The 15913-nt window shown below is 44.9% G+C and overlaps 1 protein-coding gene across 1 annotated transcript; it reads left to right on the top strand.

The window, feature by feature from the left end:
- The first annotated feature begins 402 nt into the window (after positions 1–402).
- SF3A1 (splicing factor 3a subunit 1) lies at positions 403–15375 on the top strand. The gene is made up of 17 exons (XM_028709385.2): positions 403–561; positions 1986–2098; positions 2337–2541; positions 3022–3279; positions 4238–4312; positions 5055–5205; positions 6038–6231; positions 6900–7017; positions 7121–7306; positions 8021–8142; positions 8280–8522; positions 8839–9049; positions 10164–10193; positions 12140–12294; positions 12820–12921; positions 14071–14142; positions 14790–15375. The coding sequence occupies exons 1-17, from the start codon at positions 499–501 to the stop codon at positions 14889–14891; spliced, it is 2400 nt and encodes a 799-aa protein (XP_028565218.1). The 5' UTR covers positions 403–498; the 3' UTR covers positions 14892–15375.
- The last annotated feature ends 538 nt before the right edge of the window (positions 15376–15913 follow it).

Here is a 15913-nt window from a genome sequence, read left to right as displayed (position 1 = left end):
CCCGCTCACAACAATATTGGCCAGAATTGGGTGGAAGGAGGTGTTCCCTTGACATCCCTCAGGGTGAAACTCATCTATACTGTGCTTGATATTAGAACAGGATTGAACAGGATGAGATTTACTTTCGAGTAAACATGCATAGGTCAGGTGTATCCTTTATTTTATTTCAAAATCATGTTTTCATTTGCAAGGACATAAACAAATAATGCGCTCGGGTCTGGAAGTGAAGGTTAAAGGCTCTGCAAGTATTTGCCTTAACTTTATGTGAAGAATCAGGGGAGCCGCAGACTCTCAGCGTCTCCCGTGCCTCAAACGGGCTCGAAGAGGACAACGCGCATGCGCCAAACAGCCCCCCCCCCATACTTATACCGCTCCTCCTTTCTTTGACGTGGCCGCTCTGCATGCGCGCGCAGCCACGGCTGACGGCGACGCCATTTTGTCGCCGAGCTCGGTGTTTTGTTGAGCGCCGCGCGTCTAACGTCGGAGCGAAGAGCCGCCATGCCGGCCGGGCCTGTGCAGGCGATGGCGCCTGCCCAGCCAGCGCCCCCTGAAGCGAAGCAGGTAATTTTCGGCCTGATCCGTTTAGCAGAAGCCCACTCTCTGAGGTTCCTTCATCTTTCCACCCCCCCCCCAACCCTGGTTAATGTCCAAGGCCTCCTGAAGGGGGAGGTCCTCCTCCCAGGATGCCTTGCGGGACGAGAGCGGTGCATGCTGGGAGGCGTAGTTTGCAGCCCGCGGGTGCGTGGATGTCTGGGAATTTTCTAAGGTGGGGAATGGGGAACCTATGCCCCCCACAGGTTGCGTGACTGTCAGCTCCCATCATCCCCAAACGGCCTCGGTCCTGTATACCTGAAGGAGCGTCTCCACCCCCATCGTTCAGCCCGGACACTGATACCTCGCGCCGAGGGCCTTCTGACGGTTCTCATTGCGAGAAGTGAGGTTTCAGGGAACCAGACAAAGGGCCTTCTCGGTTGTGGCGCCCGCCCTGTGGAACGCCCTCCCGTCAGATGTCAAGGAAATAAGCAGCTATCCTATTTTTAAAAGACATCTGAAGCCAGCCCTGTTTAGGGACGTTTTAATGCTGTATTGCTTTTAACACTCGATTTGGAGCCACCCAGAGTGGCTGGGGAAACTCAGCCAGATGGGCGGGGTAAAAATAATAAATTATTATTCTCATCCCTGGCCATTCTGGCTGGTGATGATGGGAAATGTTGTTGTTTATTAAATTTATACGATGCTTTTTTTTTTGCCACGACGGCTCAAAGCCACTTAGAAAAATGGGTTTAAAACAGAATTCATGGACACATTAAAACTGGTTCATTAAAACATCCTACCCACTCTAAAAGGCCATGGATAATTAAAAGCCAAAACCTGGGTTAAGAAAGAAGGTTTTTGCCTGGCATCTGAAGATCTATAACAATGGTGCTGCCACCCTAGACTACTACGATTATTATTATTACATCTATCCACACACACAAACACAGAGCATTCTTTCCCAGACCCGGACTCAGGACAGTGTGATCAAATTAGAACAACACAGATAAAATTCAAAAGATTAGCAACATATAAAATGTAATACTTAATAGTTTAAAAGTAACTAAACTATAAAATAATTAAAACAATATAAAAGCAGATCCATTGAAAGACATAGTGAAAACAACACAGCACTATTAAAAACAACAGTTGCTTTAAAAACCACCCCCCCAAAGCATGTTGGAATAAAACAGTCTTCATCTGCTGGCAGAAAGACAACAAAGGGTGGGATGGGGGGTTGAAAATGAGGTGATGGTTACATTTCTAAGGCCATCCCACTAAGAAGATTTAAACAAGGTCCTTTGATGTTTAGCTCAGTCTTTCACAACAGAACAATCCTGCAATAGAGACTATTGCTTTGAGGTAATACTTGCTTTTTTTCCTCAGCAAACTGGTTTTTGAAAGATCCTTGGTCTGCTTTCTTTTTATGCCATATTCGCTTTTAATTGCAGCCAGAAGATGAACCGAAAGAAGAAGCAACACCAGCCAAGCCCGTGGTGGGAATTATTTATCCTCCTCCAGAGGTTCGGAATATTGTGGACAAGACAGCCAGCTTTGTAGCCAGGTAGGTCACACTAGACTGGACTCTTGGAATACCAGCTTCTTGCAGTGATAAACTAAGAGGGTGGTTGAGGCAGCCTCAGCATGCATAGCTAATCAAATGTGCTAAGGGACAAAGTCGGTGAGGACTCAGAATTGGCAATAATTTTTTGTGTGGGTTGGATACTGTGCCTGTCCTTGGTGGCTTTTGAGGAATTTTAAATTTTGGTTTGGTGCTGATTTTTGCTATACAACCTTTCCAGAAATGGTCCTGAGTTTGAAGCCCGTATCCGGCAGAATGAAATCAACAATCCCAAATTTAACTTCTTGAACCCCAACGATCCTTACCATGCCTACTATCGCCACAAAGTCAATGAGTTCAAGGAAGGCAAGGCACAGGAGCCCTCGGCAGCCATTCCCAAAGTCATGCAGGCACAGCAGAGTGCACAACAGCAGCTTCCCCAAAAGGTAAGCGGTTCCTCTCTTCTCTTCATCTGTCTCTTACCTTTCATGGTGCTGCAGGAGGGAAGGCCATCTGCCAACAAGTTTCTCTTGGCCTTTTCCTTCCATTCATGCCTCACTGGCAGAAGTGAGGAACTTTTGGCCCTCTAGATGTTGCTTACCTACAACACCCATCAGCCCTAGCAAGCAGGGTCAGTGGCCAAGGGCATTGTAGTTCAGCGACATTGGGGGGCCACAGGTTCCTCCCACCAGCTCACTGTGGAGCTAAGAACAAACTTCACCAACCTGCTGCCCTCTAGATGGTTTGGACTGCAACTACCATCAGCCCCGGCCAACATAGCCAAGCCATCTGAAGGGCACCCGGTTGGCAGAGGCTTGCTAGGAATGGTTCTAAACCACAGAGCAGCAAATACAGGGACCACCTGACCTGTGCACCTAAGTGAGGTTGGGTATGAGTGGTGATCCATTTCTGTGTTCCTTCTGCAGGTACAAGCCCAGGTGATTCAGGAGACTGTGGTTCCGAAAGAGCCTCCTCCGGAATTTGAGTTCATTGCAGACCCTCCCTCGATCTCAGCCTTCGACTTGGACGTGGTAAAGCTGACAGCCCAGTTTGTTGCTCGGAACGGCAGGCAGTTCCTCACCCAGCTGATGCAGAAAGAGCAGAGGAATTATCAATTTGACTTCCTGCGCCCGCAGCACAGTCTCTTCAACTACTTCACCAAACTGGTTGAACAGTACACTAAGGTAACAAATCTCAGATGCAGGGAGCATTCATTTGAACAAGCTTGAGGATAGTGCTATTTACGCAAAGCGACATGTGCATTTCAAAGTGACAAACTTTGAAGACTTCCTGTCTAGGTTGAAGAGACATACTTGCAAGGATCCTGGAGGGGAAAGTAGGGACACCCCAGGCATTAAGGTGCCCTAATATTGATTGCACATTGTTTGTATGATCATGGCAAGATAAAAACAAAATCTGTTCCATAGCAAACGGGGGAAGCAATGGCAATGATAGCAGAATTGTTCTGTTTTTGTTAAAAACATAAGAATAGCCTGCTAGATCATCTGGCCAGTGGCCCATCTAGTCTTTCTCACAGTATCCAACAAGGTGCTTGTGGGAACCCAACAAGCAGAACATCAGCATTCTCCTCCTGTGGTTTCCAGCAACTGGCATTCAGAAACACTGCTGCCTCCAAGTATGGAGGCTTTGTCTAATAGTAGCTGGCTTGCCTAAGTCATAGCTATATCCCTTGCCAATTATGGCAAATAGTTGCCATCTTCCCTACAACCTGTGCACATGTACTGTTCCTTAAAGTGTTCCTACTTTCAGGCAAAGCTGTGCATAGACTTGGAGAGGGGAAAGCACAGAATTAAGCTTTTCTTTGAAACATTGACAACTCAACAAACAAGTTTCTAGTCCTCATGACTGCTAAGATATACTTGAAAACGTGCGGCGTTTCCTGCTGATATCTCAGAAGCTGAGTGGGTGGATGAATAAGACCTCAAGTGTCGCACATACCTCCCAGCCCATTACTATGACTTGCAAACCTGGAATAAACTATAAAAATAACTGGCAAAAGTTATTTTGCATAATTTATGCCTACTGCAAGCTTTTCTTAATGCAGACTATTGATTGCTTGGGCAAGAAGAAAACCCTAATTGGAACTGATGTCTCAGTAGCCTATTGAATTTTTCCCCCCAGATCTTGATTCCACCCAAGGGTTTGATCATAAAACTTAAGAAGGAGGCAGAAAACCCCAAAGAAGTATTGGATCAGGTAAGCAGTTAAGAGTTTTTTACATGACTGCCCTTTGCTAGGTTTAAATAATCTGAAAACACTCTTCTGAGCTAACCATCTTATATCGCTTTGAATTTCTGCCAATACTCGGTGCAGTCCTATAGAGGTATATATGTTACCCAGGTGTAATCTTCACTGAGTTCAGTGGAGCTTCCTCCTAGGTAAGCAAGTGTAGGATTGCAGTCTTACATCTCAGTGGCCTTATTTGTAATAGAGGCAAGGTGGACTTTTGATTCTCCTTTTGTGATTGTATCACTTCGCGTTACTACCAAAGACCTTTTTATTTTATTTATTGCATTTCTATTTCACCTTTCCTGCAAAGGGGCAAACCTTCTGTGAGGTAATGGCTGGCCCAGGTCACCCAGTGAATTTCATGGCTGAGTGGGGATTTGGACCCAGGACACAGTCTAGCACACTAACCGCTACACTGCCTCTCAAAATATCCCACAATGTGTAATTTTCAAATGAGTCTACAATCATCAGATTCTTAAGTGCAGTGATCCAATTAATCTGTTTACTAGCCTTGGTAGCCAGCCAGCATCTGCAATTACCACCAACCCAGCTCTTCCCATGACTGAAGTGGGAGGATATGGCCTTGTCAATGCCTTCAAGCTGAGTTTCGGGGGCACTTGAAAGCAGTCGACCTTGATGCTTATCGAGAATGTATCCAAAAACACAGTTACTGGTTTTTTTTAAAAAAGTTACTTGATGCTTTGTGCAGGCATGTTACAGAGTGGAGTGGGCCAAGTTTCAGGAGCGAGAGCGGAAGAAGGAAGAGGAGGAAAAGGAGCGAGAGCGCGTTGCTTATGCCCAGATTGATTGGCATGATTTTGTGGTGGTGGAAACCGTGGACTTCCAGCCCTCCGAGCAAGGTTGGGTCATTTACTTTGCTGAAATGCATAGCATGACCTCTCAAAGCCTCATTGAATCCAACATAAGAAGGCTCTGGGCATATGTCCGGAAGGGAAAGCCGCTTAGACTCAATGAAAATATTGAATAACTCATCTGTTATCCCTCCAAGGAAGCACTATATAGCTACTTTCCAACAAAGTCCTTCAGCAACCACCTGCATATTACTTTATTATTATTATTATTATTATTATTACCATTATCATTATTATTCTAGTTAGCTGCTTGTTACTCAAAGGTCTCCAAGCTACTTACATTCAAAAACATAAATATAAACACATTATACCATAAAAACAGAACACATCAATCCACAAAACAGCCACAGGAAACTTGGGCAGCAAACTTAGTAACATCTCAAGTCTATCAAAAGCCTGGGGGGGGGGATATACATCTTTATGTGATGTCAAGTAGATATTGCTAAATGTGCCAGGTGGGCCTTGCTGGAGAAAACACACTCGGAGCGATAACTGAAAAGGCCCTTCTTTTCCTCGTCATCCTCTGAGCCTCCCTCGGAAGGGGAGTCCTGGAGAAGACTGTAATATACTTGAAAAGCAGATGCAAATAAAATGGAAGCGGCAATCAAGACCTGCATTTGAATTCTGCTTCTTGAATCCCACAAATACCAGAAAAAAGTGAAGCTAACAGAGCCCCCACCCCCTAGCCCAGAAGTCCAGTCACTTCCCACTGAGGTGGACCCTTAACAAGGAGCTTGTCTAGGGAAGACACATGATGCTTTTCTCAGCTGTGTAACTTAAGTTTCACCAAAGGTATGATCCCCCCCTTTTTTTTTTGCAGGGAACTTCCCACCTCCCACCACTCCCGAGGAGCTAGGTGCTCGAATTCTCATCCAGGAGCGCTATGAGAAGTTTGGAGAAAGTGAAGAAGTGGAGATGGAAGTGGAGTCAGATGATGAAGATGAGAAACAAGAAAAGACTGAGGAAGCACCATCTCAGTTGGACCAGGATACCCAAGTGCAGGACATGGATGAGGTGAGCAATTAGTCTGCGGGAAAGTCTTTTCGGTGTGGCGAAGCTTGAAAGTAGTCTTTCTGAATCTCTTAATCCCCATACTCAGTAAAGTAATGTTCGTAAGAGTTTGTTTCTTGTGCTGCATAGCTGGTGTCCTGGACCTTAATGCTCTCCTGAACTTAAATTGGGGCTCAAGTTTTAACGTCGGGGGGGGGGGGGAAGGTTCCAAAAGTTTTAGAGGATCTTTGTCCTTTAGCCGTAAACCTACAAGGGATGAGAGAGGGTTCTGAAACAGTCTAGTCAAGCCCCGTAAGGGTCCTTTGCATAACATGCTGCACATTCATATTCCCACAAGTCTGTTGATGGTTTGAAGTTTGAAGTACATTTCACAAGCTCAAGGCTTGAACAAGCCAGCCCCAAAGGTATGATAGAATCATCAGTTGGAAGGGACCCTGTGGATCATCTAGTCCAACTCCCTGCGATGCAGGGATATGCACCCATATGGGGATCAGACCCATGACCTTGGCATTATTAGCACCATGCTCTAACCAATTGAGCTAACTGGTGCTAGCTTAAATCGAGTAAGGGACTTGCTTAAGCCTGGTTTGTCTTCTTACTAAGAAAATTGAGTTGAGCCTTTCAAGAGAATCATGCTTCATGATCCTTCACTTAAAAATTTTTTTTTGAAGGGCTCTGATGAAGAAGATGAGAGTCAGAAAGTTCCACCACCTCCAGAAACTCCGATGCCACCACCTCTTCCTCCTACTCCAGACCAAGTCATTGTCAGGAAAGATTATGACCCTAAAGGTAAGCTTGGGATTAAGATCAGGTGGGGTTTTGTGAATGGGTTGCATTCCAGATCCAGTGGTCATGTGAAACATTTCTAACTGTATATCTCTCCTCTCTCCAGCATCTAAGCCTTTGCCACCAACTCCGGCCCCAGATGAGTATCTTGTCTCCCCCATCACGGGGGAGAAAATCCCTGCCAGCAAAATGCAAGAACATATGCGGATTGGGCTTCTGGATCCCCGCTGGTTGGAGCAAAGGGATCGCTCTCTCCGGGAGAAGCAGAGCGATGATGAGGTCTATGCCCCAGGTCAGTCCAGCAAGGTTTTAGTGGTCTTTTATCGACATACTTTTTTATTGAGTTAACCTTGATTACATGTTTATGCATGTCTGAAGGAAACTAGTCAGATACTAAAATGCTCTTCTGAAATAATTAGAATCATTCAGTGTTAATAAATTGATAGATAAATGAATTACCTTGGATTAACTTTAGTTTTATAAGAGGACAGCTATCAAGCGACAGGTAGGCCTCAAATTTCAAAAGGCGTTTTGGGGGCAGGTGTGTTTACTACACTGCAATTCTGTAGTAAAACATTTAACGTATTTTCCTCTCCAAACGGGGATGTTCAAAGCAGCTAATAAAGGTATATAAAAGAAAAAACGATACCCAGTAATAATTCAGAATGCAATAAGTATATATTTGAATATCAACTACATGTCAGCTGCTCTTGAGTTTTTTGATGAAAGAATGGGCTTTATAAGCATAAGAAATATATAAAAACCTGTGCCTGGTTTGGGTTTTCCAGAGCCCAGACAAAGTAGTGAATGGAGAAGGTAGAACACTATCTTGGCGGCCAAAATTTTCAGATGGCTAAATTTTTCAGGGCATCCCATTTCTGTCTGCCCATTTTATGGGAGTAGCGACAACAGATGGCTTAGACCCTATGAGCAGTGCCCTATCTTGAAGGACCAAAACAAAAAAACCCACCATGGCAAACTCTCCCATTTTACTCATACTTTCCAGGCTTGGACATTGAAAGCAGCTTGAAACAGCTGGCTGAGCGCCGTACCGATATTTTTGGTGTTGAAGAGACAGCTATTGGCAAGAAAATTGGGGAAGAAGAGATCCAGAAACCAGAAGAGAAGGTATGGCAGGGAGCCAGGCTAAACAGCGCTCTGCTACCGGAAGCGTGAAGGGAAGGAAGCCTCCTCCTCCAGAGGCTTAACTTTTGTTAGTGTGAAAGCAAGAGGCACTAAGACTCACCTGTTTTCTGTTTTACTAGGTGACCTGGGATGGCCACTCTGGCAGCATGGCCCGAACTCAGCAGGCAGCTCAGGCCAACATTACCCTTCAGGAGCAGATTGAGGCTATACATAAGGCCAAAGGGCTGGTGCCAGAGGATGACAGCAAGGAGAAGATTGGGCCGAGCAAACCCAATGAGATGCCCCAGCCCCCACCCCTCTCGTCAGCCCCAAATATCCAAACCAGCGCTCCGCCAATCGCATCAGTGCCTCGCCCGCCCTCGGTAAGCCCCACTTGTTCCACAGGAAGCTCCTCTGCTTAACAGGAGACTTCTTCTGGCTCTGCCAAATGGGTTTTAATTTGCATCTTGTAAGCTGAATTGCCTTGCTTGGGAAGGGTCACGTCTCAGTGGCAGAGCACCGGCTTTGCATGCAGAAGGCCTCTGGTTTGATCCCCAGCATCTCCAGGTAGAGCCGATAGAAATTCCCTGTCTGAATCCCTGGAGAACTGCTGCCAGTCTGTGCCAGCGATACTGAGCTAGATGGGCCAGCATGGCCTGGTTCAGCATAAGCAAATTCCTGTGTTCTTACGTCTTCTAGATGCCACCACCTGTCCGTACAACAGTTGTCAGCGCTGTTCCCGTCATGCCTCGCCCACCGATGACTTCCGTGGTCCGCTTACCTCCAGGCTCTGTCATCGCTGCTCCGATGCCACCGATCATACATGCCCCTCGGATCAACGTCGTTCCAATGCCACCTTCGGCCCCGCCCATCATGGCTCCCCGGCCCCCTCCCATGATTGTGCCAACAGGTCAGTGCTGAACAATCTCACCTCGGGCTAAATAAGTTTTGGGAATTGCGGAAGCCGGTCAGGATTGCTCCTGGTCTCAGAATTTGCTTCTGTTGGCGCATTTTTCTCAGTGGTCCTATAGCTACCGCGTTAAGCAGTTGCACTTTACCTGCAAGTCTTTGATCAAAAGTTTCTGCAGGCTTCATTGGGATTCTCTACCAAAAAGCCATTTCTTCAATGGAATTAAGCCCTGGAGGTCAACACCCTGCTAAAATTTAGTCACTGCATTTGCTGAATGAATTATAACAGTTGTGTTAAAATTGGTGACATCTTTGGGTTTGAAAGATGCCACAGTGACAGCTTTACCCTATGTATTGCCTTGTGATGATCACCATGTGTCCTTTTTTTAAAAAAAAGATCTGTAGTTGGTAACTGTTATACAGGTGACTCCTTTCTCCCAAAAGTTTGAGGTCTAGAAAAGAAGAGGGGGGAAATGTTGGGCAGGAACAGAATTCCCCCTACTTGTTCCAAATTGGTTGTTCCCCTCTCCCAAAATGAACTCAGAATTTCATCTTCATTCTCCCTAGCCTTCCAATTCCTTTTCTCACATGAAAGGTTAAAAATTGTTGCATAGTCTATTGTTTATGCTCCATGACCTTTTCCTACCCATAGCCCCTTTTCCACAGAGAAACTGAGGCAGACTGCTTTCAGTTTCTTCCATGGCCCAAAATCATTCTTCCCACCATCTATGGGGATGAGGGTAGACTAGATCTTGCATTTTCAATCCTCTAGGATGCTTCACTGATGTACAAAGACTGTGGTGCTGGCTGCATTTACACAGGAGTTGGCTTGCAAGTTTTCTGTCTAAATCAGAGACCTGTTCTTCCACATAGGTATGGAAAAGCACACACTGCCAACCCCAGTTCTTGAACCCAATAAGTTGAAAGTGTGCTCTGTGACATTACAGTATATTCTTGACCATTGTGTGGGACAAAGGAGCGGCCTGGAACCTTTGTGCTTTCCTGTAGAGTTTTCCGTTTTAAATAATGAAATCTAAATAGGCACTATTTTATTATCTCATAGGTTTCAGGTGAGCTAAGCCATTGACTAATTATATTTAATTGTTACAATATAGGATACAGACAGGGACCAGTCAGCAGTCCAGGTAACTTCTTAAGTGTCATTGTGACCTCGGAGGTAACTCAGCTAATCACTAACCTTCAAGTCGAGCTCTTAATTTGCATGCCTTCACTTCTCTTGTCTGTCCAGAGTGGTATCGGGGATTCCTGGCTGTGGTGTGCGTCTCTGTGTGTCAATAGTTCTTGACCTTTTGTAGACTACTTGGCCTGATTGTCGCCGCTCTTCAAAGATTCTTGTGGCTGCATGCTAGCTTGGGTGCCAGTTCTCCAGACACTGTCGTTTTGCAAGAGAAACAAAGGCAGGAATAGAGGAAGAGCCACTCGGTGCCCTTGGAAAGAGCCAGAGTCTTCTCTCTGTGTTTCAGTTGCTTCACACCCATTATAGTTGTTGCAAAGTAGCTTTAAGCCCCCCCTCATCTCGCATTTATGGTCTGGCTGCTTTGTGTGTGGCTCTTCCTCTTTTCAATGACCGCCATCCAAGTTTGAGATAAGTAGCTCAGGGTACATAAATAAGATGCTATCGAGTCACTTAGATCCCTGGCTGTCACGTGGAAGTGTTCTTGTCTGAAATTTTTGTAATTCTCTTAAATGCTTAATACCCCAGTCATTCCAAGCCAAAGACTTCACAGTGGAGTTGAAAGATCTGTGTGTTTTTTTTTTAAAAAACCAACGTGGGTGGAAAGTCGTCGCCAGACCCAAGTATTTGAAACCCAGGGAACAGAGCAAGGCCAGATTCACATATTGCATTTTTAGCTGTACACTTCTGGTCAGGCACATGTGCAGTTGCAGCCCAGGATAGTTCATGGGGGCCCTTAAGGAAACAAGGGCAACTTGACCATAGCAATACTTGTGTCATAAAGCTCACGACTAGCATTAACTTCCTACGCAGCTGAAGCAAAGCCTAGGAAAGGGACTTCAGCCTACTCTGGGATAGCAGATGCATCACATGTGTTTAGGTGCGTTCATCTCCCCCCCCCTCCCCGCCCCATTTATTTAACCTTCATTTTATTGCTACAAAGCAGACCTTTCTACATTCCCACATTTTCCTTACTTAGAAGCACTGAAGCTTAGACTTCCAGCAGGTGTGATGTCCTGACTTTCGCAGTGCTTGGATAGGAGAAGCTGACAACTTTTCCTAGGCTTTTTAGCTCAACTAATCTCATTTTAACACAGCTTTTATGCCTTGGGAGTTTCTACTTACTGTTGCTTTTCTTTTTTCTTTTGGTCTCTTTTCTTTCCCTAAAGGCAATGGTGCCAAATGTAACTCTTTCAAGAGATTTCCATTCCACCTTCTTGTGACCAGGAAATGTATTTTAAGGATCCATACTTCTCTCTGGTGCCAGGGACAGACACCATTGGAGATTGCAAAGGCCACTGGTCCCTCCAGAGTCATTAAACTTTTCTTATTAAAAAAAAAAACCCTGCTATTTTTATACCCTGCCTTTCTATAAAAATCAAGCAAACTTGTTGCTTACGTTTTAAAAAACACATATAAAACGCTTTAATATTTAAAGTAACCATAGCAGCGTTCAAAAGAATAAAAGGCATTTGATACATGAGAAGTAAAACATTTTTTTTTTAAAAAAAAGATACAACTCCACACCTTCACAATGACTGGTACTATGCATAACCAATAACACCATTCTGAAAGTGCTTTGGTGAACGAAAAGGTTTTTAGCATACACCAAAAACACCTTATTTCTAAAGGCTGGGAGGTGGGGAGCAGAGACACAAATGCTTAGTTGTTTCATGCAAGCAAGCTCATAAGTGAGTTGTTTTGCCCTTGATTAGCTTTGGAAGATGCCTCCACACATGCTTCCTGTGCTACCTTCTCAAGCAGAAATGGAGATGGGACTATACCAGGCTTTTTCTACATTTGACACCACTGCTTTGGGGTTCTGTCCACGTCTTTTGCTCCAAACACCACTAGTGTTTTTCTTGCAGAACAAATACTCTCCCCTCCCCCCACCAGCTTTTGTTCCAGCTCCTCCTGTGGCGCCAGTGAGTGCTCCGGCCCCTATGCCTCCTGTCCACCCTCCACCTCCCATGGATGATGAGCCGGCCTCCAAGAAGCTGAAATCTGAAGAGAACCTGATGCCGGAAGAGGAATTCCTGCGCAGAAACAAGGTGTGTGCTTAAATAAATAATGGTGCTTTGATCTTAGGCCAGAGGAATCTTCTAGCGGCTTGGGTGATCAGCGACCCTTCACATTCCGATTAAGCTGGGTTGCCAGCCTGAAGTTCTCCACTTGCAATCTGACTGGGGGAATTTGCAAGGGAAAGGAATTCAAAAGGTGGAAGGGCAGCCTTCCAGGAAGAAGCAGAGGTCTCTTTATCTATTTTCTCATCGGTTCTCCCTCCTTCTCCTTTGTCAGATTTGACAGATTCATGGGGGAGATGGCTATCAATGGCTGCAAGCCACAATGGCTATGCTCTGCCTCCACAGTCAGAGGCAGTAATGCTTCTGAATACCAGTTGCTGGAAACCACAGGACAGGAGAGAGCTCGAATCCTGCTTATGGATTTCCTACAGGTTGGCCGCTGTGAGAACAGGATGCTGAACTAGATGGGCCATTTGCCTAATACAGCAGGCTCTACTTGTGTTCTTAAGCACCCCCCCCCCTTTAACAGTGTAATTCTGCTTACTCCCTTAGGGCCCAGTCACGGTCAAAGTTCAAGTTCCTAACATGCAGGACAAGACAGAATGGAAGCTGAATGGTCAGGTGCTGGTGTTCACCCTCCCTCTCTCTGACCAGGTATGTGGCCCAAGCAATGGGTGGCCAGTTTCTCTGTTGTCAGTGACTGCTTTGCTCTTCAGACAGTTATCTGGGATTTGGAAAGAGTATTTTGCTGCATAAAATGATCCCCATCTTTATCAGCGGCCAGGTGCCATTAAGAAAACCAGCGCTTGTGGAGTGCAGGTGTTGCAGCAGAGAGTTATATATAAAAATGTTAGATTATGTGGCTCTTCAGGAACTGCAGCTGCTGCAGAATGCAGTAGCCAGATTAATTGTTGCAGCCAGGTGATTGTACCTTTTAACACCTGTTCTGGCTGCACTTTACTGGCAGCCCGTGCATTTCCAGGCCCAAATCAGTGTGCTATAAGGTTTACGCAGTTCAGCACCACACTGCTTAATGGAATGTCTCTCCCAATATGAATCTACCCATGCATCAAGATCTACACCAAACTCTCTCTTCATTCTGGAGAGGTTCAGAGAGTTGCTCCCTGTTTGTCGAAAAAAAGCTTCGCATCAAGGCCCACATGGTGCTGATACTGTCTTTTTTGGCGCCAGTTTAAAACTTTCCTCTGTTCTCAAGCATTTGATGTCATCTAATGGGCTGCTTTTCCCGATCATCAGTTTTTAATTTTGGGGGGAAAGGCTGCTTGTATATTCTTCCAGTTTTTACATTGCTGATTTTAATGGGGTGTATGTGTTTAGTATTAAATATTGGATTGCTTAGTTTTAAACACTGTATATTTACATGTATTTTATATTTCTATAAGCCAGCTTGGGAAAAGCACCTCAGAAATATAATATTATAATAATAATAATAATAATAATAATAATAATAATAATAATAATAATGCTGTTAACATGTAAAGATGCACAGCAGGCATTAAAAGAGAGAACAATGTGTGGCTGTTTATAACCATGAAGCAGCAGGCAAAGCTTTTACCATTCCTGGGTGTAAAATACCTGACCAGATTTAACTGATGAGTCACCATTTGACATCCCTGCTCCCTGATTCATTTCTCTCTTGATTGATACAGCTTTCCTTTTATGACATTCATTGCAAACCTTTTCCTTTCTATCATGTTATGTTTCCCAAGCATGTGCTTTACAAGTCCCTTGTATAGTGCCCAATTTCATTGATGGTGTTTGTGGGTTTCTTCTGGTTCTTAGGTTTCTGTTATCAAGGTCAAGATTCATGAGGCCACAGGAATGCCTGCTGGGAAACAAAAGCTCCAATATGAGGTGGGTGTGTGGTCCCGTTGGCCCTTAGTTAGTTAGTTAGTTAGTTAGTTTGCCGTTCTTCATTCATAGATCTCAGGGTTCACAACATAAAAATACAAGATACAAAAGACATAATAAAAACAAGAACAAAAACAAACCAATAACCTCTCTCCTCTCCACCGTCTCCCACAAACACATTTAAAAGGGTATGTAGCATGTTAATCAACTAAAGGCCTGGCTGAAGAGGAACATTTCTGCCTGGCGCCTAAAAGTATTATAATGAAGGCGCCAGCTGAACCTCCTTGGGGGGAGCATTCCACTTAACCCTGAGTGTCTTAAGATCCCAGCCTTATCTGTTCCCTTGCCTTTTTCAAGCTTAAATCGCAAATGCCATGATTCGCATTCCATGCTGAGATATGAAGGAAGGGCTATAACTCAGTGGTAGAGCGGTTGCTTTGCATGCAGGAAATCCGATATTCAGTCCCCAGCATCTCCAGGTGGGGCTGCTGGTCAGTGTAGACAATGATGAGCTAGATGGACCAAATGTGTGACCTTGTCCAAGGCATAGCTTCCTGTGGTTTCCTTCTGGTGCAAAGGGTGGGTTCTGTTTTCCTTGCCAAGCACAAAGCTTAGCACTGTTCAGACCCTCTCGTGTCTTGTCTTTTCAGGGCATCTTCATCAAAGATTCCAACTCTCTGGCTTATTACAACATGACCAGTGGGTCAGTGATCCACTTAGCACTCAAAGAAAGAGGAGGTAGAAAGAAGTAGGACTCCATTGGCAAGGCAGCTGCCACACAGCATATGGCACAAGACAAGCTGCCAGAATCTGCCAGCTCCTGAGTAACATCCGCATGGCGTTCCCGCATGGGCAGCGCTTTGTACCTTCAGCTTGTATCTGGTAATCCCTTCAGCTGGAGAAAGTTGTTCATGCCCTTGGAGTCACTGTCAATTATTTTTCAAGTTGATGTGTGTATATTTCAGCAGCTCGTGCTATATATTCACAATGTTATCAGAATCGCTGCTTGGCTAGCATTTCTTTTCAGTGGTCTTCTGTTTTATTTTCTTGCAACGTTTTGCCTCTGCGGCTAAGATCTCTCTTAGCTTTGATTAGATCTGACCATGTACATTAAACTTTTGGAAGGGGCTTGCTGGCATATAAGAGAATGATACCTTCTGGATGAAACATTTCAGTTTAACTTCCATATTCCAAATAACTAGTGTAATAAAAGCATTTGTGATTTTCCATGTGAAATCTCTGAGCTCTGATGTCTTTTGCATCGACCTGGGTTTCCTGGGAATGGTCAGACAACAGAGATGGAGTCGTCAACAGGCTCATCACAGCTATCTGCCAATCACCCATTCCCACCACCCTTCTGAGTAATACCCCTCCCCACCTTCTTACTATATAGAAGGATCTGGCAACTTCTGTTTCAGTGTATCTGAAGAAGTGTGCATGCACACGAAAGCTCATACCAAGAACTAACTTAGTTGGTCTTTAAGGTGCTACTGGAAGGAATATTTTTTTTGTTTTAACAGAGATGGAAGAAGCTGATAACCCAGTAAGCCTGCAGTGTGAGCTCTTATTCAGAACAGTGGAATCGGTCAGGATTCCTGGAAGCAGCTTGCATTAGTCCAGCATAATTTTTTACTCCCCATCCTCCTGCTTTGGAGCAACTTGCCTCCTCCATTGCATTGCTTTTGAGTTGAGAGAAAAAGAAGTCACTTGGTTCTTGGCTCCTGGCCTTCTGTATTAAGTGTTTGACCAACACATGAGCTTCAAGAGGCTTGCG

Source organism: Podarcis muralis, chromosome 16 (assembly GCF_964188315.1).
Source record: "Podarcis muralis chromosome 16, rPodMur119.hap1.1, whole genome shotgun sequence".
Lineage (NCBI taxonomy): Eukaryota > Metazoa > Chordata > Lepidosauria > Squamata > Lacertidae > Podarcis > Podarcis muralis.
This window is presented reverse-complemented; position numbering and strand designations above follow the sequence as displayed.